At 39.5% G+C, this 21,420-nt stretch overlaps 1 protein-coding gene across 4 annotated transcripts in view; it reads left to right on the top strand.

Annotated features, from left to right (window-relative positions):
* Positions 1 to 21,420, top strand: part of XKR4 (XK related 4) — a 436,302-nt gene that overhangs the window by 246,627 nt on the left and 168,255 nt on the right. For all 4 annotated transcript variants that reach the window (XR_006384235.1, XR_006384233.1, XR_006384234.1 and 1 more), the window contains exon 2: positions 20,877 to 21,076. Coding sequence is in view for 1 of the 4 variants with exons in the window: in XM_044245586.1 (XP_044101521.1) it covers positions 20,877 to 21,076 (200 nt within the window). In the remaining 3 variants the exon portion in view is untranslated. The remainder of the gene's footprint in view (positions 1 to 20,876; positions 21,077 to 21,420) is intronic.

The following is a 21,420-nucleotide window of genomic DNA, read 5'->3' as shown; positions in this document are numbered from 1 at the left end:
GTTAGTTCTGCCCAAATACATTTGATGATATGAAAACCAAGTAGCTATTTAGTTACGGGTGGCTGACACATTTCCTGGACCAGAAACCTGAGGTTGTTTGATAATGTAGGATTCTATGGAAGTTGATCTGGTTATGTCTCAATAGCATGGGTCTTGGAAAAATAGTGTCTATGGTCAGCTCAACTGCTCACTAACTGTACGATGTTCTTAAATGACCTAAGCCTCTTCTGGCAAGGATCCCTCATGGATCAAAGAGAGTAAATAACACCACTTCATAAAGCATCTGGGAAGACTAAGAAAATTTGTATAAAGCATTTTACCCAGTGCCTGTGTATTTTAGGCAGAAAGTTAATTCCCTTTGCTTGATCATGTGCATTCATTCTAGAAGGCTGACTAGCAGAAAGAAAGTTTGAAACTGCTCCCATACACTGTCATACCTCTCCTGGACAAGTTCCATGCACTGGCCCTCAGCTGCTGTTCAAAAACAAGTTGCAAATTCAAGTCTGGGTGGCATGGCACCTTCCTTTTTCTTTAATGTCAGCAAGTTTAATTTTAATTCTGGGCTATGGTAAAACAACAGAAGGATGTAGGCAGTCTTTTGTTATTTATGCAGCATGCTAAAAATTATGCGATAGACAGTAAATTAAGAAAAGCTGCCCTATAAATTTCAGTTAAATCTTACATGTGTTTTAATATTTAATACATCATCATGAATCACATTTCCATAAACCACAATGGAAGCTCAGGCAATATCTATAAGAATGTGTTAGATTTTTATTAGCATTATTTTTCTTCAACTAAAGCCATTCTCTAGGTAAAGCAAAAAATCAGCAGGATTTTTTTTTAAAGGTTTATTATTTATTTGACAGATCACAAATCGGCAGAGAGGCAGGCAGAGAGAGAGGAAGAAGCAGGCTCCCTGCTGAGCAGAGAGCCCGGATGTGGGGCTCGATCCCAGGACCCTGGGATCATGACCTGAGCTGAAGGCAGAGGCCTTAACCCACTGAGCCACCCAGGCGCCCCTCAGCTGGATTTTTATCTATGATGTAAAACACAAAATTAACTCTCACTGACCACTAATGTTCCTGAATCGAGTCCAAAGCACAGTGTCTAACTTCAGTTCATGAATTACCAGAACAGCTCAAATTATACCCTGAAAGAATGAGTGTGCATGCCCATTCTCTCTTGATTTATTTTGTGATTCTAAAGAAAATTGACTAGGAGGCATTAGCTGATAATAAAATGTGATATGGGGGAGGCTGGGTGGCTCAGTCAGTTAAGTGTCTGACTTCAGCTCATCATGAACTCAGGGTCCCAGGATCAAGTCCCACATTGGGCTCCCTGCTCAGTGGAGAGTCTGCTTCTCTCTCTGCCCCTTCCCCTGTCTCTCAAATAAATAACTAAAAACCTTTAAGAAAATAAAATAAAATGTGATGTGGTAGAGGAGGTAGGTCTGTGTAGCAGAATGCTCAAAGACAAGAAAAACTGGTTTTAAATTCTTTATGTTCAATGAGTACATAACACTCAACTGCCAACCACCGGAGATGCATTTTTCAGCTGAGCCTGTGTGGTGTATGTTTGCGTGTGGTGATGACATTGGTTCTTGACATACCCAATGTGTTTCTATGTGTGTATGAGTTTGAAACTCAAAATTCAGCTTAAGTTTAGATTAATGAATCTACATTTAGACTGATAAGTTGGGTAGGCTCAAAGGAGGGAGAATATAAGTACCACAGAATGACCAGCTTGAAGGGCTTATAATGTAATGAGTCATGACTAAATACCACATGAAAGAGATTGAGCAAATACCTGTTGCTTTAGCTATTGCCTATCGAAAGGCAGCTGCTGCTAATACCAAGAAGCCCAAAGACCAGCTCAGAATCCTTCTCAATACAGTTACCTCCAGTAGATCAGAGATAGTATGCAAAACAGAAATGTATTTTTCAGGCATAGATTAGGGATCATTGGATAACAATACTTCTGGTCCTGAGAGAGTTCAGTAACATCTCAGGATAAGAATCACTGTGGTAGGAATAGCAGTTTGGGAAAGCCTGAGCTAAGCATGGAGGAATGGCACTTATTTGGTTGGGCACTTTGTGTAGAGAGAACTAATATGAGTAATCACCCAGGGAGGAAGGAAAGGGGTCATGCAGGGCTGGGAAAAGAATTCTACATGGGTCACATCTGCACTGCCATGCAATGAGATAACCTGTGAAGTTGTACCTGGTAAGAGGCAATGTGGAGGGTTTAGCAGAGGAACCAACAACAGTAGGAAAATCAAAAGCCATCTTGGGATGACGAGTATGTCACTGACGTGATGCCCAACATATATTTGGAGGACTGATGTCCAAAGAAAGAACATGCATCACCGGGGGTGCTGCTCTGAACATGTGATGTAATTAAGGGGGTTTGTGTGTAAATGGTTGATTTGAAGGCAATTCCAGGAAGCACTCATAGGAGTGGGGAAGCAGGACAGGGAAGAGAAGGCTGTATGTGTGGAAATGATTGGGTAACCATGTGGGAAGCTGGGACACAAGACGACCAGGGAATCTTTGATGCAGTGGTGAATTCACTTCAGAATTACATTGCCTGAAGCAGCTGGGGTATTTATCCAACCATTCTGCTTTGTCATCAATAGAGCAGTGACCTAGGACATTAACTCCTCATCCCCTCCAACCTACTTGCATATGGGTTGAGGGAAAACCTCAGCATGTACCAGAGTATGGGTGACAAGCTGACCATGGGCAGGACATCAACATGCCAGCCCACAGTTGCCTTGATGGTGCCTTAGATTCTCTGTTTTCTCTCCTTCCTAGTCAATTAAGGGGAAACCCAGCCATTTCTGGCTACTTTTTAAGGAACAACTTTCTGAATATAACTGTGTCATTCTCACCAGCATATCCATTGAAAAAAATGTGACCAGAATTGCATCTAGGTTTAGACATCATATATACCTTATCATAACATTAATTGCAAACTCACACTATTCAACTTCCTTCTAGGAGTTTGAAATAACTCTGTGGCCTCTTAGGTAAACAACCTTTTTGCCCCCTTAGGTAGCTTCTTTTCCTACACCAGGCTTTGGGAAAGAAGTGACTTCCTAAGCATTCCCACTTTCCTGAGAGAAACTGGATTCCCTACCCCTGGGGTCACCTGATGTATTTAGGTATAGTGCCTTTTGAAGTAAAACCCTCTTTCAGGATGGGCATGAAACCTAGGCCTAGTGAGAAGGCAAACCAAATTATTGTTAGAACAACTTCACTGTGAGGATGATCTTATCTTATAGCCTTCCAAATCATCCTTAGACTGGGTTTGAAAACCTGATACACCCAATGGCCTACTCAAGATCTCCCCTTGAATATAAAAGAAGGATTTCAAAACTAACATGCCCAAAGCTCATCATCATCATCTGGCAATCTGCTCATCCCCATTTCCTCATCTCAGTAAATGGTAACTCCATTTTGCAGGAGCTCAGGGCAAGCATCTTGGAATCAACATTGCTTCCTCTTTCTTTCACACCCACATCTGATCTGGCAGCAAATTCCATTGGCTCTAACTTGTAAATAAACACCCAGAGCCCACGGAGTTCTCCACTGCTACTATGCAGGTCCAAAGAGCCATCCTCACCTGCCCAGGTTTCTGCAATAACCTCCCTCTTGCTTCCCTTCATCCAGATCTCAGCACAGCTGTCAGAAGATCCTTGTGAGATGCTGACCAGATCACATCTCTTACTGTTCAAACCCTCAAACTGCTTTTTGTCTCAGTTTATACAGAGCCCAGCAGGTCCTTCATGATCAGACTGTCCCATTTCCTCTCTGATCTCATCTCCTACTACTCCCCAGCTTTCTCATTTTTGTCTACCTGATGATCCTGGGATAGACTAAGGTATATGCCCGCCTTAACACCTTATACCTCCTGTTCTTGCTGTCTGGAATGTTCTTCCTCAGATTTAGGGGAAGGGGGCTTACCTCCCCTCCATTCTTTGAATTCAAACTAAGATTTCATCTCTCCAGTAAATTTTCCTGGCTGTATAACTGCATTGACAAGCAACAAACATTCCTTATTCTCCCTCCTGGCTTATTTTTCCCTTGGCACTTAGCATGAATTTTTAAAATATATTTTATCTTCTATTTATTTATTTTGCTTATCACCTGTCTTCCCTCACCAGAATGTAAATACATATTTCATTCCCAGCTATATTCCCAGAGTTAAAATGAGTGCCTATTTCTGAATTAGTGTTCAATAAATACTTGCTGAATGAATGAATGAGTTGCTGAATTCATTATTTTAGGCAAAGGGGATGTTCCTTTTGGCAACACTGAACTTACTGTTTGCAGGCACATTTCCTAGAAAACAATTTCTCTAGTTAGTAGACTGTAGGTGGTCATGGACGCTTCAGCTGCAGTGCTCCTGAACAGGACTCTACATGCTGTCAGATTATTTGGATAAAAGATCACCCCCTGCCACGGTTAGCATATTGTTTTCTCACATCCCATTTGCCAAATTCATACAACCAATTGTGCTATGACAATTTTCCCTGGGGCATTAAAAACAGTTGAGAACACAGATTGCTGAACAAATGGGAGAAGGAAGCAATCACATCTGTCATTTTAGTGAAAGGTGTTCCCCCTTTCCTGACTCATCGCCGTGAACCACCCCGAACTACATGTCAGCCACCCCCAGAAGGCAACCTTCCAAGTCTCAAGAAGCTCCTGTGTTTTTTTTTTTCCTGCTGAACTAATATCACAGCCTCCCAACTCTGGCCTGTGGAGACTTTCAGCAATTCATTCTCGGGAATTAGGTGCTCAGGGTGAAGCTGTGATAAACTCTAGACTAAACTGACCAATGTAAGCTTGGAGGAGGCAAGCACTTTATGTTCTCCTCTCAGAATCTTTCTATGTGGGGCACAAACTCATGGCTTCAGGGGAACGTGAAGCCTGTCAGCTCACGTACGAAGGTCTCCTGTGCATAAACAATGAAATACTTTAGACTCACTCCGTCCAGACCTGCAGTTCTTTTGTTCCCCTATCTTTCCATAGCACTATACTTTATGCTATCGAACTCTGCCAAGATTCTGCATGAATGAATAAATAAATAATCAAGTTATAATAAAAATAATATCTGTTTTTTAAAAAGACTTTATTTATTTATTTGTGAGAGAGATAGAGAACATGAGTGGGGCAGGGAGGGGCAGAGGGAGAGAGAGAAGCAGACTCCCTGATGAGCAGGGAGCCCGAAGGGGGCTCAATCCCAGGACCCTGAGATCAAGACATGACCTGAAGACAGATACTTAACCAACTGAGCCAACCAGGTACCCCAATATAATGTGTCTTAAAGACAATGCAAAATGATTGCATCTGGACCTGAATAGCTCTAAGAATTCAATGGCGATGTTGAAACCAATCCCTATCACATACGTCTGCTTGTGGACAGCTCAGACGGGACTCCAGAGCCACCTAAGATCACTGCACACCCTGAATGGTAATAAGCTGTCTGTGGTTTGCTTCCTCATTCCCCTTCCACACTACTTGGCCATCTAGTAGATGTAACAGGTCAGAGGCCCTGGCCTATGGATTTCTCAGTTAGCTTTTAAAACTATGAATGTACATAAGTCTGCTAAACCTAAGGACTTAAAAGCTGCAGGGCATTATCTTATCTTTTAAAAAGAATCAAACATTTTACACACACATACACACAGAACTTTCCTTGTTTGTCATAAAATCAATCCAACAGGGCTTAAGATGAAGATTCCATCACGATCACATTTCCTGAGGAGTAAAAACAAATATTCTGTTAACCTGTTTTGTTTTTTTTTTTTAAATATGGTTAATAATCTCTGAGATACCTGGGTGGCTCAGTCTGTTATGTATCCAACTATTGATTTCAGCTCAGGTACTGGGATGGAGCCCCACATTGAGCTCCATGCAGAGCAGGGAGTCTGCTCCAGATCCATTCTCTCTCTTCCTCTGCCCTTCCCCCTGCTCACATATACACACTATCTCTAAAATAAATAAATAAATTTTTAAAAAACATATGGTTAGTAATTTCTGCCAGTAGTCTATTAATCATTGGAAGGCCTGAATTTAACTTATACTATGCCAATAGTATGCTACATTTTCTCTGAGCCACTCTTCTCCATTTAACGCATAATTTACTATTACTATATTAGTATATTTGAACTTTAAAGAAAAAAAATGCATTTGGGGAGAAATGCATCTTTTGTTCTCTCTGAGGACTAGGTACCACCTGGTAGGAGGTGTAAGAAAGAGTAAAGAAACTTCCTTGCAAGTTTAACAGCTTTCTTGCCTGTTTCAGCTGAATGTACCATGTCTCGTAAGAGGCTCTGGCTATGCTGCTCTTTACAGGGAAAATTATTTGGTAGAGGAAAAAAGAAAAAATTCTATGATTTCCTACTCTAGATTTGAGGAAATATGTGAAAAATACCTATTTATGCATTAAGTATATGAGAAGGATGCATGAAAATTAAACAAAACAAAAATAACCAAATCCCACACATAAATTTTATTTTCACAGAACATTAAAAACAATTAAAAAGGCCTTTTATCAATCACACTAAGTGTGATTTTGCTTTGTGTAAGATCATACTATGTAAGAATATCATATACCATGATATGCAGCTAGTAGAGTACTATTCTTCTCGGAGGACCCACATTCATTCTAATTATCTGAACAGGAGATAGAGGTGACAGAAATACAGCTCACGGGTCAAATATATGCGTAGAAATCCACAACCTCGTTAGTCTGAGAGACAGTGTTGCCCTTCTGGGGGAAGAAATGAAGTGTGGTAAATGAGGAGAAAGTATTCATGCTCTTGTCCCGTTCAAGGATTTCCTGGGAGACCCTGAGTATATTCTCTCATTTTTCTTACTGCAAATATTCTTATCATGTAGCTGAGAGGCATGCCACACACGCTTATGGGTTTGGATGTGCTCTTACACTTCTGGTGAGAGAAGGCACACCCAGGGCTCTATGATAATGAAGAACAGGGTGGTGTGAGGAGGTGGCTCTGCAGTGGGGGTGACAGCTCACTTGGGTCTTCTCAAGGTGAGGTGCAGCCCAGGCTATCCTCTCATAGCTGTGACCCCTCTTGTTTCTCAAGTGCAAGGTCATCCAATTTATTCTCTCCCCTGTAACACACACTTTTCCCCCCTTTGGATGATTGATGGGACATAGAATCTAATTTTGAAACAATTGCCACTAGGAAAATCTTCCACCATGGAAATGTAGGCCACAAGTTTTAGTCATTTTGGCTATCATTCAGCGTGAACTGAGACCTGATGTTTTGGTGTTTAAAAAAGTGATTGTTGTGTCCTTATTCCTCAACATATCCAATAAAGGGCTTCTTAGGATGACAAATCATACTATTTTGTTACTTATCAGTCCCTACTGTTGAGGAGATAAATGTAGACACACGTGGGTGTATGTATCATAGATGCGTATACATACATAGTGCAAAATTTCCTTTGTAGCCAGGCAACAAGAAAACACAACTTGCTGGAATTACTATTTATTAATGTTGTTTCTTTGAAACTCTTCTATACAGATTTTACTCTGCACTTTTCAGATAATAAAAATAAAAACAGTCAACAGCTAATATGTTTAATGTGCTAGAAGATAGAAGAAGAATTTAGTGTTAGAATATGTATGCATTATATCCTCATAGCTAGTAATGATTTCTGGTTCAGCTCTTGACATGTCAGTAGTGAGCATTTGATTAAATATTATTTAAGGACTGAACTACCTGAAACAACAGTAATACACACTTCATTTCCTCACAAGTAATTGAAAGATTATCTCAGTCACATTAAATTTCAGATCAAACACATATATAACACTCGACATGATGAGTCCATGTTTGGACTGTTCCTCTCAAGTTTATTGCTTTTGTCGTGCCATGTTTGGGTCTCAAGTGGGTAATGTGGGAGCCTGTGACATTAGTCCAGGTTGCTGTTGACACCTGGAAAATAATGATGAGAAGGAGCTACGAATTTCAATTCAATCGAAATCCTCAAAAAATCAATGGACTTGAATTTGTGTCCAGGTGTGTGGAGGGGGCGGTTTATGTGTGGGTGTCTGTGTGCACAGCATGGTGGGATTTGGGTAGGTACGTTTGTATTCACAGCTTCAAAATTGCTGAGGAAATGACAAAATCAAGATTTTGTTGGGGTGCCTGGGTGGCTCAGTGAGATAAGCCTCTGCTTTCGGCTTAGGTCATGTTCTCAGAGTTCTGAGATCGAGTCCTGCATCGGGCTCTCTGCTCAGAGGGGAGCCTGCTTCCCCACTCCCTGCCTGCTGTTCTGCCCACTTGGGATCTCTCTCTCTCTCTCTGTCAAACAAATGAATAAAATCTTTAAAAAATAAAAAGAATTAAAAGAAAAGATTTTGTTAGAGTGAGATTATGTTGACAAAGTTGGTACAGAATTCCTGGTGACCTTTTGTGATATAAGGAAAATTATATCTTCCATTATCATACTTCCTAAGGCAATAAATAAGAAGAATGACCCTATCTTCTTATGATATCAGTCATAGAGTAAGAGCAGCAAATGTCATCTGGACATATTTACCTCAAAGGAGGAGGTGAAGCACATTGATATTTCCAAGTGGGCTTTTATTGGGAACATCTCACATTAGCACTAATGAGAGCTGTTTAGTTAAGCCACTGCTCTCTTGCTCAAGGCATATTTCATCCTCAATACTAAAGCTTTGAAACTTTTTTCCCCTCTTACATGAAACTCTGGTAATTATGCTAAATGTTTAACTGTAAATATGGCTTTCTATGAGTCCTCCCTGCTGTGTGTATGAATATCTAAAAAGAATTGAGGCTTTTCATTACTATGTGCTTCCCTGGTCACCAAAGCCCCTTTCAGAGATAATCTTTGTTTCATCAATACAGAAAAGCCAAAACCCAAGAAGAAAATCTGAGTGAGTCCTTCTACTCCTCATCTGGACCCCAACCTGAATTCCTTTGATACTCAGAAGGTCTAGAAAGTGTTGTTTCTCAGTAGAGTGGCAATCTTTTCCATCTGCCCTTCTGGAAGACCAGGCAAAGGCTACATTCAATGTTATAGAAACACTCTCTAGAATAAAATTCTGAAGGAAAATGAGAAGAATTGAAGACAAAAAACTACCTTCAGTTATTAGAATTAAGAATATGATTATTCTAGGGGTGCCTGGGTGGCTCAGTGGGTTAAAGCCTCTGCCTTCAGCTCAGGTCATGATCCCAGGGTCCTGGGATTGAGCCCCACATCGGGCTTTCTGCTCAGCAGGGAGCCTGCTTCCTCCTCTCTCTCTCTCTCTCTCTCTCTCTACCTGCCTCTCTGCTACTTGTGATCTCTGTCTGTCAAATAAATAAATAAAATCTTTAAAAAAAAAAAGAATATGATTATTCTAGAAGAACCCAGAATATCAATAACCTTGAAGAGTAGCAACATTTCTCTTGTGAGTCAGGCACACGTGTAAGACACATCTTCTCATTCACCCCTCTTAGCAGCCTGTCAGGAGGGATGGTTACCTCTGTCTTCAGATACAAAACTTGGTTCAAAAGCTAAGTGGCTGTAAGAATCAGAGGGGAGAAAATGCTTTCCAGTGAGATAATAACACAGATGCCAAGGAGACAAGACTGTTTGGCCTTTGCCTTCAGATACAGAAAGAGTCATTTTTCAGGGACATGGCATTAGCCAAGATCCTCTTCCTCAGTGTCAGAGTAGACTTATGGTTATAAGGCAGTGTGAAAGATCTGGATTAGACTAAAAGGGTAGCTCACGACCGTGAACTTCTTTGCTATGTCTACCCAGTTGCTTGCTTCCAAGAACCATTCAAAACTCAGCTGTGGTATCTTATGGCCAAGCTGTCCCCTCTTTCAGTGATTGGAGCACCCAACTGTATCTCTGACAGCATTCTGAGCTGAACAGAGCACAGGGGAAGCATTTGTCGGATCAGTAGGGTGAATGTTAAAGGCCATCACAGTGAGGGTCCTTAATGGGCTGGCAACAACAGAGGCCAATATTGCCATCACATCTGTCCAAGACAGACAGGTGGAATTCAGCACCTCTCAAGTTTCTTCTGTCCCTATTGTGATTCCAAGTGATCTTGTACTTCCACCCCTAATCAGGAACTCTTTGTCTCCTGGGGTTCAGTTCAGAAATGAGGCCTCACATGTAGCACATCCTCAGATCTCACCAAAGGGATTGTAATTCTTTAAAGAAGACCTCTAATTTTGAAAACCTCTTCCTTTTTAGAAACTCAGCTACAGCCTACGGGTCCTTAACATAGGAAGTAACTTCAAGGCTCTTGGGGTGGTAGATAAAAAACAAACAAACAAAACCACCACCATGGAAGAGTAAACTTGAAAGTTTTGCTTCTGTTTTAGGAATACAACTACTTTTCATTGGAACACAAACCCATCATCATGTCATTGTACACTTCTGTAGAAAAGGAACTCCTGGGTCTGTTTCTCTGTATTTACTTCACAATCTCCTATGCAGTTACTAGATTAAAAAAACATAATGAAGTTCAGTTTCTTTGAATGATTCAGCATCTTTACCCCTTTGTTAGAATTGAATGGTAAATAGTACCAGTTTTCCTTTTTCTTCTGCATTTTTTTAATTTAATTTTTTCAGTGTTCCAAAATTGATTCTTTATGCACCACACCCAGTGCTCCATGCAGTATGTGCCCACCTTAATACTCACCACCAGGCTCACCCAACACCCCACCCTCTCCTCTCCAAAACCCTCAGTTTGTTTCTCAGATTCCATAGTCTCTCATGGTTTTTCTCCCTCTCTGATTTCCCCCAACTCACTTCTTTCCATCTCCCAATGCCCTCCTTGTTATTCCTTATGCTCAAGTAAGTGATGGTTTTTCTCTAGAACAAGTGATATGACCAGTTAGTAGAGTGCTATTTGGGGTTTTTTGTCAACACGGACAGAATTTCCTGTCCTGAGAAGTAAATCCTTATAGAATCAGATCTCCCTGAAGTCAAACAACTTGCCATATGGTCTGTGGAAGCAAAAGGTGGTCAAATGTTGAGTAAAAGCTGAAGAGCTGAAGACTTCTCTTGGGGGCTTGCTTTACATCAGGAAGGCAGAAGTCAACACAGCCCACATAGGAGGTAGCAGAGGGGAAAGAATGACACTGAAATATAAATTTATGTTTTCATCCCCCATTCACCAGGGGCAAATTTTTCTTATCACACCATGAGGAATAAATGGGAAAGTGTTACACATAGTACATGTTTATGCTCATGTTCATTGATTTGTTCTATTTCAACCTCCCCTTCTGGTAGCAGATGAAAAATAAGTTAAAAAATAATGTTGCCAAAATATATTATATTATTAACATATTGATGAGATGTAAGAAATCCAACTGTGATTGCAAATCCTCCTTATTCTTACCATTTTTCAGAACATGAATTTGAGGAAAAAATCCAAGCTAACATTTCCTCATGACTAAGTTATGGGTTTAAGAATCCTGAGGTCTATCATTGCTGATTTAGAGAAAGTAGAAAACTGTCCTGATATTGCATAATATTTGGGACAGCACTAATATTAACTAAATATCATAAACCATTGTGTTCTTCCAACCAGAAATGAAAATCGATATGACATAGACTATTTATCAATCTCATAGAAGTAACGAACTATAAAGAAATACAATTAGATATTTTCTTTTCCCCAATTCAATTCAATACACACTTTTGAAAGCCTACATGAACAAAAGTAGTGCTAAATGGGATAGCTTCAATGATGAAAGGGTACACTCCAGCCTGGGAGGGTTTGGGATAGAAGCCAACATGCAAGCAAATAATCGCAATGCAGTGAGATACATGCAGGATTAAAGGTAACGACAAAGTCAGGTGTAGGGAAGGATTCTTGGTTGCTGATTCCCAAGGATGGTATTCTGACGTGAGATATATCACTAGGGTTTTGAAACACAAACAATTTCCTTAGTAGAGAAAAGAGGGAAGGCCATTCTAAGAAAAGTTAACATGGATGCGCAAAATACTTTCAGGTGTAGAAAACTACATATGCAAAGGCACTTATTATCATATCAGAACATAGGGTTATCACACCCCATCTTTCTGCCTTTGCATATGGAGCTCACTTGGCCTAAAAATAGTTTTGTTTTGTTTTGTTTTTTACCATTCTTGATTTATAGATGTTTGAACTCTGTATGTGCATTACTGGAAGACTTGGTTTTGTGTTCTAGTAAACAAACTCTGTAATGCCAGGTGCTTTTTTTGTTGTATTCCTTAGGAACAAACCTACCACCATCATCAGGTTAACTGTGAGCTTCCCGTGCTCCAGAAACAAGTATTGCACCACAAGAGTTCAAGTCCCCATGGACCACAGACCTGGGAGATCCATTTGTAGCTTTTTAGCCTGTGGCTGGAGAACTTAGAGTATGTGTAATCTCCTCCTCGGGTGGAAGCTTAGTGCCTTTTTTGATGCCGTGGGGGTCCTGGATTTTAAACTTCTGTGATAGTTGCAACGAAGTTGAGCATTAAAATCATTAATTTGTTCACTCAAAAGGCAAAGGCTGTCATTGCTGTCTTCACAATTATCCAGTTTTGATGCCTTTTTACCACCAATAGCTCTGGCAGTCTAGTTAATGTCAGCATCTTCTCTTACCCAGAGTATTGCAATAGTCTTCCAGCTAATGTCCCTATCTACCCCCTTGCCCTCCTGCCCCCTACATTTCATACAATAACCAATTTTGCTAAAATACAAATCAGATTTCTCACTCTTTTGCTCGAAACTCTACAGCAGCTTCCATCCCCCTTACAGAAAAACACAACATTGCAAACATTGCATGTGTTTAATACATACTCATTGAATGAATAAAATGACATGAATTAATTGAGTGCCTATGAATCACAAGAAACTGAGCTTGATATAGGGGCACAAAGACAGTGACATTCTTTTCTCTCCAGAGGTTTATATTTAAGGATGTGAATTGACAAATGAATGAATACAAAAATAATATTAACTTTTTCTGGTCAAAGCCTAAATAAAAATAGTTTGGGCACAAACAATGAAATGGCCAGTTCTCCCTGGTTGGTAACAGAAGGTGAAGGATTTGAGTCATAAAATAGTAGAAATTCCAGGATGTTAGGGTATAAAGAGGCTTTCCAGGCAAGAGAATCACAGGAACAAATGTATTGAGGTCTGAATTCATAGCCAAAGAACAGCAAGTGCTTCAATATGGCAAGACACAGGACGTAAGATGGAAGGGGGCAGGAGGGTTCAGAGGGTAAAAGTTAGGTTAGAAAGGATACATTCAAAGCCTTAAATGTCTGTATTTCATTGCTTGAGTTTACTGTATATCTTCCAAGCAATGGGGAGTCACTAAGGTTTTTAAGATGGAGAAATTAGATTCAATTTATACATCCAGAAGCACTGGGAAGGGTCCATTAGAGAATTCAAAGTTGATTAATAGTAAGAACTGACTTTTATTGAATGCCTGTTATTTATTAGGCTCTGTGCTAGGTCCTTTACTTTTACTTCATTTAATTCTCAAATCAGCCTATGCAATTGGTACTGTTCTCATCCCCCTTTAGAATTGGAAAGCTAAGGCAGAGAGAAGTCAAGGCTAAAGTCATACCATAGTAGGTTACAGAACAGAAATAGAAATCCAGAGAATCAGACTTTAGAAAACAGAGGAGAAAATGTATTAAGGAGATAAAGTTCCAGAACATAGTCTATTATCAAATGAAAGGGGTAAAGGAATGAGGGATAGGAGCCTCACATGCTTGCTAGGCTCTTAGCTTGGATTACTCATGTATGACTATGTAGATCACTATGTATATGGTGGGACAAATTTAGAAGAAAAGATAATAAGACATTTTAAATATATTTGTTTTTATATGCCTATTGGATATCTGGAAAGCATGTAGGCATACAAGAAAGAAGATGGACATACAGGTTTGGATCTCAGTAGGGTAGAACAAGCAGATTTGGAACAGGGGAGGTGAGGTCACAGGGTAAACAAGATCAAATATCAATAGAAGAGTGCTACTAGTTGAATTGTGCCCCCCTAAAAGATGTTGAATTCCTAACACCCTGTACCTGTGAATATAGTCTTATTTAAAAACATAATAAGGTCTTTGCCGATGATCAAGTTAAGATGAGGTCATTAAGGTGGGTCCTAAATCAATATGTCTGTGTGTTTATGAAAAGAAGAAATTTGGACTCAGACACACAAACATGGAGAACACTATGCACAGATGAAAGCAGAGAGCAGGGTGATGCATCCACAATCAAAGGAATATCACAGAGTGCCAGCAAACTACCAGAAACCAAGGGAAAGTCATGTTACAGAGTCTCCTTCACAGCCTCAGAAGGAACCAAACCTTCCAACAGTTTGATCATGAATTTCTAGCCTCCAGAACTGGGAGACAATACATTTCTGTTATTTAGGCTACCACTTTGTCATACTTTGTTCTAGCAAAGTAAGACAAATCGGGAGACCATGGAAGAGGGAGTGATTATTGATAATGACTGAACAGATACTGTCAGTTCAAAAATGAGTTTCCAGTCAAAGAAGCAGAAAAGATATTCCAAGAAAAAAAGGTGCTTATGAAAATGTATGGAAGTCTAAGAAAGGATGTGCCAGCAGTTTGCTCTGGGGTGATCACAAGCTGCAGCAGTGGAGTGGTGAGAACACAGTGATCTGTTCATAAAATTTCCTGTAAACAGCACTCTAAAAATTTCATCTTGTAATTGACAGAGAGCAATCTGAGACCCAAGGGAATGATTAAATCTGTTTTTGTTTTGTTTTGTTGTAAAATGCTCCTGTTCTGTAAATACGGTGGCAGTGGCAGCATAGTTTTTGAACCTACCAAAATGATCCCATTAAAATAGAGCAAAGTTGAAGGATCATGAACAATACCTGCAAATAAAACTCAGTGCTGAGATATCCCCTAATTACCAAGGGACAAACGAGGGACAGCTCTTAAGAGCCTTGTGATGTTGGCAACTACGCAGGAAGTGGCAGAGGGAAGGAGTTGAGAATAGAAAAAACCTACAAATTCCCAACAGCCAATCACTGGAAAGTACAGCGTGCCTTCTCGGAGAAGAACCTAGAAATGTGTTCTCAATGATCCAGTGCAAGTGTGAGTCCACAGGGACTGTAATGAAATAACATCTGAAGCTTTTGAAGCAGTCTCATTACACATAGACTGAAGACCCTTCCAAAACAAGCCTCCACATTGAAGAGAATCTGCTGGGAATAGACTCCAACTTGAGCAGGACAAGGACAGCCATGAGAAATAAAGGAGAAGGTCCAACTTCAAAGAAAGGGGCAGGAGAACAGAGGCAGCTGATATCAGAAAATTGACAAGTGATATTCTTTTTTGTCACTCATGAGAATAAAAGAGGAATGACCTCTGGAGCTATTACAACAGCTACACCATCCTGGCCCCCTTACACCACCTAAAACTATATAAAAACTAAACTAACTCATTTTTAAACTCAGCAATGAGAAAAAAAATCAGAACTATTATAAGGAAAAGAGAATAGAAAAAATAATGATGGGAGCACCTGGGTGACTCAGTTTGTTTGACAACTGCCTTCGGCTCTGGTCATGATCCTAGAGTCCCGGGATCAAGTCCCAGATAGGGCTCCCTGTTTTGCAGGGAGTCTGCTTCTCCTGCTGACCTCTCTCTTCTCGTGCTCTCTCTCTCTCTCTCAAATAAGATAAAATCTTAAAAAAAAAAAGAAAAAAAAGATGATGTTCTTACAGATAATGAAACCATACCAAGAAAAAACATAGAAAACAGATAAAAACCATAAACAAATATTTCAAAATGAGTTAAAAGAAATTAGGAGAATTAAACAGTTGTGAAAGAATAGTATAAATTACAATTAGAAAAAATTTAAAAAGAAATGTATAGAAAAAAGTAAGATTTGACAAGAAAGATGATATAACCCAATATAGAATTCTAATTTTTTTAAAAGAAGCTCAGAAATGAAAACTCTACTAGTAGGACTGTGATGACCCTCAAATACCATAGCTTGAAGATAAATGGAAAGTAGAAAGGAAGGGAAAAAATTACATCAGTAAGCTATTTAAGATCAAAAGCATTCAGGGAAGTTGATTAATACAGAAGATAAAGAAGGTGCAACTTAAATGAATAGGAGTCCTCAAAGAAGAATACCAAAGTAATAGAACAACAACAACAACAACAATACTCAATACTATAAATAAAGAAGGCTTGAAACTACATATTGAAACTTGAAACTACATAATAAAGGGAAACTTGATGCAGAACAGCCCATATCAAGATATATCCTAAGAAAACCATAGGTCCAATAGCATGGAGGACAAGGGGCGTTAGAGAGTAGTAGGGAATTTGGGTAAATTGGAAGGGGAGGTGAACCATGAGAGACTATGGACTCTGAAAAACAGTCTGAGGGGTTTGAAGTGGCGGGGGGGGTGGGAGGTTGGGGTACCAGGTGGTGGGTATTATAGAGGGCACAGCTTGCATGGAGCACTGGGTGTGGTGAAAAAATAATGAATACTGTTTTTCTGAAAATAAATAAATTGGGAAAAAAAAAAAAAAAAAAAAAAAAAAAAGAAAACCATAGGTCTTCAAAAAGAATCAAATATTCCTGAGACATCTAGACAAAAATTCGAGTTCTTTACAAGAGAAAGAATATTAGATTTTTATCAAACTTCCATGACAAAACTTCATGCTAGTAAGCAATGAAATAATAGATTTAATAGACTAAAATAAATAAATTGCAGATCTTCAATTTTATATGGAATATGCATGGATTTTACAGCCATCCAACCTGACCCTCCAATGCAAAGTTTTCCCCAGATATTCTGCTTTTTTCACTGGTATATCTCTACCATCCTCTCATCTTGGTATCACAAAACCTTTACATCTGGTAGGTGAAGTTCTAGAAATGGGCACCAATTTTCATAAAAAATTGTGCGACTTCAGGGTCCTCTTAGTAGATGAAAACTTATCCCCATGCAAGTCAAGATTGGTAACTGCATGCTGTTATAAATATGCAAGAATTCTAAGAATATTATTCCAATGCACCTTTCTTAGTGGATCTAGAGAATAAGCTTCAGACCTACTAGAGAATAAGCTTCAGACCACCAAACATACTGCAGAGTCATTGACATAACAGCCAACAGCAACAACAACAACAAGTGATATGAGTAGCTTTGTTTCAAAGCAACCTTGAAAAAGAAACAGAAAGCTGAAAGCAACACAATTCTGGACTTCAAGCTATATTACAAAGCTTTAGTAATCAAAACAGTATGGTACTGTCACAAAAAGAGACACATAGATCAATGGAACACAATAAAAGAAAACCCACAGATAAACACACAACTATATGGTCAATTAACCTTGGAAAAACAGGGAAGACTATCCAATGGGAAAAAGACAGTTTCTTCAATAAATGGTGTTGGGAAAACTGGACAGCAACATTCAAAAGAATGAAACTGGACCATTTTCTTACACCATACACAAAAATAAATTCAAAATGGATTAAAGTCTAAGTATGAGGGATGAAACAATAAAAATCCTAGAGGAGAACACAGGCAATAATGTCTCTGACATCAACCATATCAACTTCTTTCTAGATATGTCTCCTGAGGCAAGGGAAACAAAAGCAAAAACAAACTATGGTGACTTCATCAAGATAAAAAGCTTTCATACAGTGAAGGAAACCATCAACAAAACTAAAAGGCAACCTATGGAATGGGAGAAGATATTTGCAAATGATATATCTGATTAAGGATTAGTATCCAAAATACATAAAGAACTTAAAAAAGTCAGCACCCAAAAACCAAATAATCCAATTAAAAAATGGGCAGAGGGCATGAATAAACATTTTTGCAAAGAAGACAAAGAGATGCCCAAGATACACATGAAACAATGCTCAACATCACTCATCATCAGGGAAATGAAAATTTAAACTATAAACTCACAGAAAATGGCTAACATCTGCAAGAATCAACGGATGTTGGCAAGGATGCAGGGAATGGGAAACTTCTTTTTTTTTTTTAAAGATTTTATTTATTTGAGAGAGAGAGACAGTGAGAGAGAACATGAGCGATGAGAAGGTCAGAGGGAGAAGCAGACTTCCCATGGAGCTGCGAGCCCGATGTGGGACTCGATCCCGAGACTCCAGGATCATGACCTGAGCCGAAGGCAGTCGTCCAACCAACTGAGCCACCCAGGCGCCCCGGGAATGGGAAACTTCTTACACTATTATTGGGAATGCAAAACTGGTGCCATCACTCTGGAAAACAGGATAGAGCTTCCTCAAAAAGTTAAAATAGAACTATCCTATGATCCAGCAATTGCACTACTAGGTATTTACCCAAGAATGCAAAATTACTAATTCAAAGGCATACATGTACCCCAATATTTATAACACCATTATCTACACTAGCCAAATTACGGAAGCAACCAAAGTGTCCGTTGACTGATGAATGGATAAAGGAGATGTGATAAATATATATATATATATCATTTGCACACACACACACGAATATTACTCAGCCATAAAAAAGAATGAAATCTTGCCATTTGCAACAATGCGGATGGAGCTAGAAAGTATTACATTAAGAAAAAAAAAGTCAATCATGGAAAGATAGAAACCACATGATTTCACTCATATGTGGAATTTAAGAAACAAAGCAAAGGAGCAAAGGAAAAAAAGAGAGGAACAAACCAAGAAACAGACTCTCAACTATAGAAAACAAACTGATGGTTACCATGGGGCAGGTGGGTGGGGAGATGGGCTAAATAGGTGATGGGGATTAAGGAGTGCCCTTGTCGTGATGAGCACTGGGTATAGTATGGAATTGTTGAATCACTGTGTTGTACACCTGAAACTAATATTACACTGTAAGCTAACTAACTGAAATTTAAACAAAAACTTTGAAAAATTTTTAAAGGGTGGTAGACTCAGAATATCACCATTTCACAACCGCTAATGAATGAATGGATCTAGGAAATGATCATTAGTGGATTATGACATCATATAGGAGGATATTGGGATCTCCTCAAGAAAGTACTCAACATCACCTAATAAAAAATGATCCAATTTGAATCTGGGGCAGCTTGGGTGGCTCAGTTGCTAAGCATCTGCCTTTGGCTCAGGTCATGATTCCAAGGTCCTGGGATCGACCCCTACATCAGCTCTCTGCTCAGGGGGAAGCCTGTTTCTCCCTCTTCTACTCCCTCTGCTTCTGTTCCCAATCTCTCTGTGTCTCTTGCTGTCAAATAAATAAATTAAATTAAAGAAAAAAACTTGAATCTGACCAACACTAACTGAAGAAAACAGAAAGGACAAATGTACCCATACCACATGTATGCAATCATCAAAACCAAGACAGTGAGAAATAGGTGGGAAATGAAAAAAAAAAATGAAAGAGGAATAATGGTGTGTAAAAGAGACTTAAGATACATATCAAATAATCATCACATATAGGTCTTGTTTGGAAAGTATTTCAAATAAACTCTAAAGAAAATAAGATAATCAGGAAAATATGAAAACTGGGTTTTTTTATAATATTAAATTATACTTATTTGTAATGTTATAATGGTATTGCATTTATGTTTGTCAATTATTTTAAATAAAATACTTTCAGATGAAATAACATGATGCTTAGGATTTGCTTCGAGATTATCTGGTGGGGGGGCACCTGGGTGGCTCAGGGGGTTAGGCCTCTGCCTTCAGCTTGGGTCGTGATCTCAGGGTCCTGGGCTCAGACCCCGCATCAGGCTCTCTGCTCAGCAGGGAGCCTGCTTACACCTCTCTCTCTGCCTGCTGCACTGCCTACTTGTGATCTCTCTGTCAAATAAATAAAATAAAATCTTAAAAAAAAAAAAGATTATCTGGTGGCAGTGAGTAAGTGAAGGTATAAATAAAAAATAATGTATTGATACATGTATCAATAATTACTTAATTTGGTTGATGCATATAGTGAACTCAATAGACTATTTTTTCTCTTTTTGTATATGTTTGAAATTTTTTTTTTTTTTGACAGAGAGAGATCACAAGTAGGCAGAGAGGCAGGCAGAGAGAGAGAGGAGGAAGCAGGCTCCCGCTGAGCAGAGAGCCCGATGCAGGACTTGATCCCAGCACCCTGAGATCATGACCTGAGCCGAAGGCAGCAGCTTAACCCACTGAGCCACCCAGGTGCCCATGTTTGAAATTTTTAATAATAAAACAGTTTTTAGAAGACATCAAGAGTGTTTAAAAGCACATGCACTCTAATACTTTAGACTTGCATTGTGCTCTAAGAGAAATCCATCTTCTGAGTACCACTGAGCACATAAAAAAACTGAACAGAAAGGGCGTGTGTGGATTGTTGAAGTGGCAAATCCGTTCTATACCTGAGTTTCTTTTTTTTTTTTTAAGGTTTTATTTATTTATTTGACAGAGAGAGATAATGATCACAAGTAGACAGAGAGGCAGGCAGAGAGAGGAGGAAGCAGGCTCCCTGCCGAGCAGAGAGCCCGATGTGGGGCTCGATCCCAGGACCCTGAGATCATGACCTGAGCTGAAGGCAAAGGCTTAACCCACTGAGCCACCCAGGTTCCCCTATACCTGAGTTTCTGACACATTTCACCTCACTCTTGATATTTCAAGTCAGTGGATTGCCTTTAATGAGGCTGAAGATTGCAAGGACTTCTCAAAGCGCACATTTGAGGAAAAAGGGTACTTGCTAAGCCGTTCTCTTTGGGTCTTACATGAATAAGCCGCTAAAGCAACTGTTTCTTGGGTGCTTGCATACAGTGGCGTGCAGAAAAGAAAAGTGGCCTTGGTGTTGGAATGATAAATGATCACTCATTTCTTTCTTCTCCTCCATGTTTTCTTTCTAGATATTTCCACACCATCTACTTAGGCATTCGAAGTCGACAGAGTGGGGAGAATGACCGGTGGAGGTTTTACTGGAAAATGGTGTATGAGTATGCAGATGTGAGTATGCTGCACTTGCTAGCCACCTTTCTGGAAAGTGCGCCACAGCTGGTCCTGCAGCTCTGCATTATCGTACAGACTCATAGCTTACAGGCCCTCCAAGGTAAGGGCTTGCAATTTGGTTTCTGACTCTGGGGAGACTGGCTGTTTGTGTCGCAATCCAAAAACTGGGCTAATGCCCTTTATTGACCGAGACCATGGTGGTCCCTATTCTGTGTCTGCTCTTTGACATGAGAATTTGTGAATGATGAATATTTTCTTCTTCACGATTACTTGTGAATGCTAATTTGCAGAGACAATTTTTATTTTATTTTATTTTATTTTTTTTTTGCCTTCAAGCTGCTTTCTGAGTAGGAAAAATATTTCGATGATTTTACGTTTGGTCAGAATGAAAATAGAGGCAACCGGGTTTTTCTGGCTTGTGTGATAGAGTACTTTCAAAAACCT

Source organism: Neovison vison, chromosome 4 (assembly GCF_020171115.1).
Source record: "Neovison vison isolate M4711 chromosome 4, ASM_NN_V1, whole genome shotgun sequence".
Taxonomy (NCBI): Eukaryota; Metazoa; Chordata; class Mammalia; order Carnivora; family Mustelidae; genus Neogale; species Neogale vison.
This window is presented reverse-complemented; position numbering and strand designations above follow the sequence as displayed.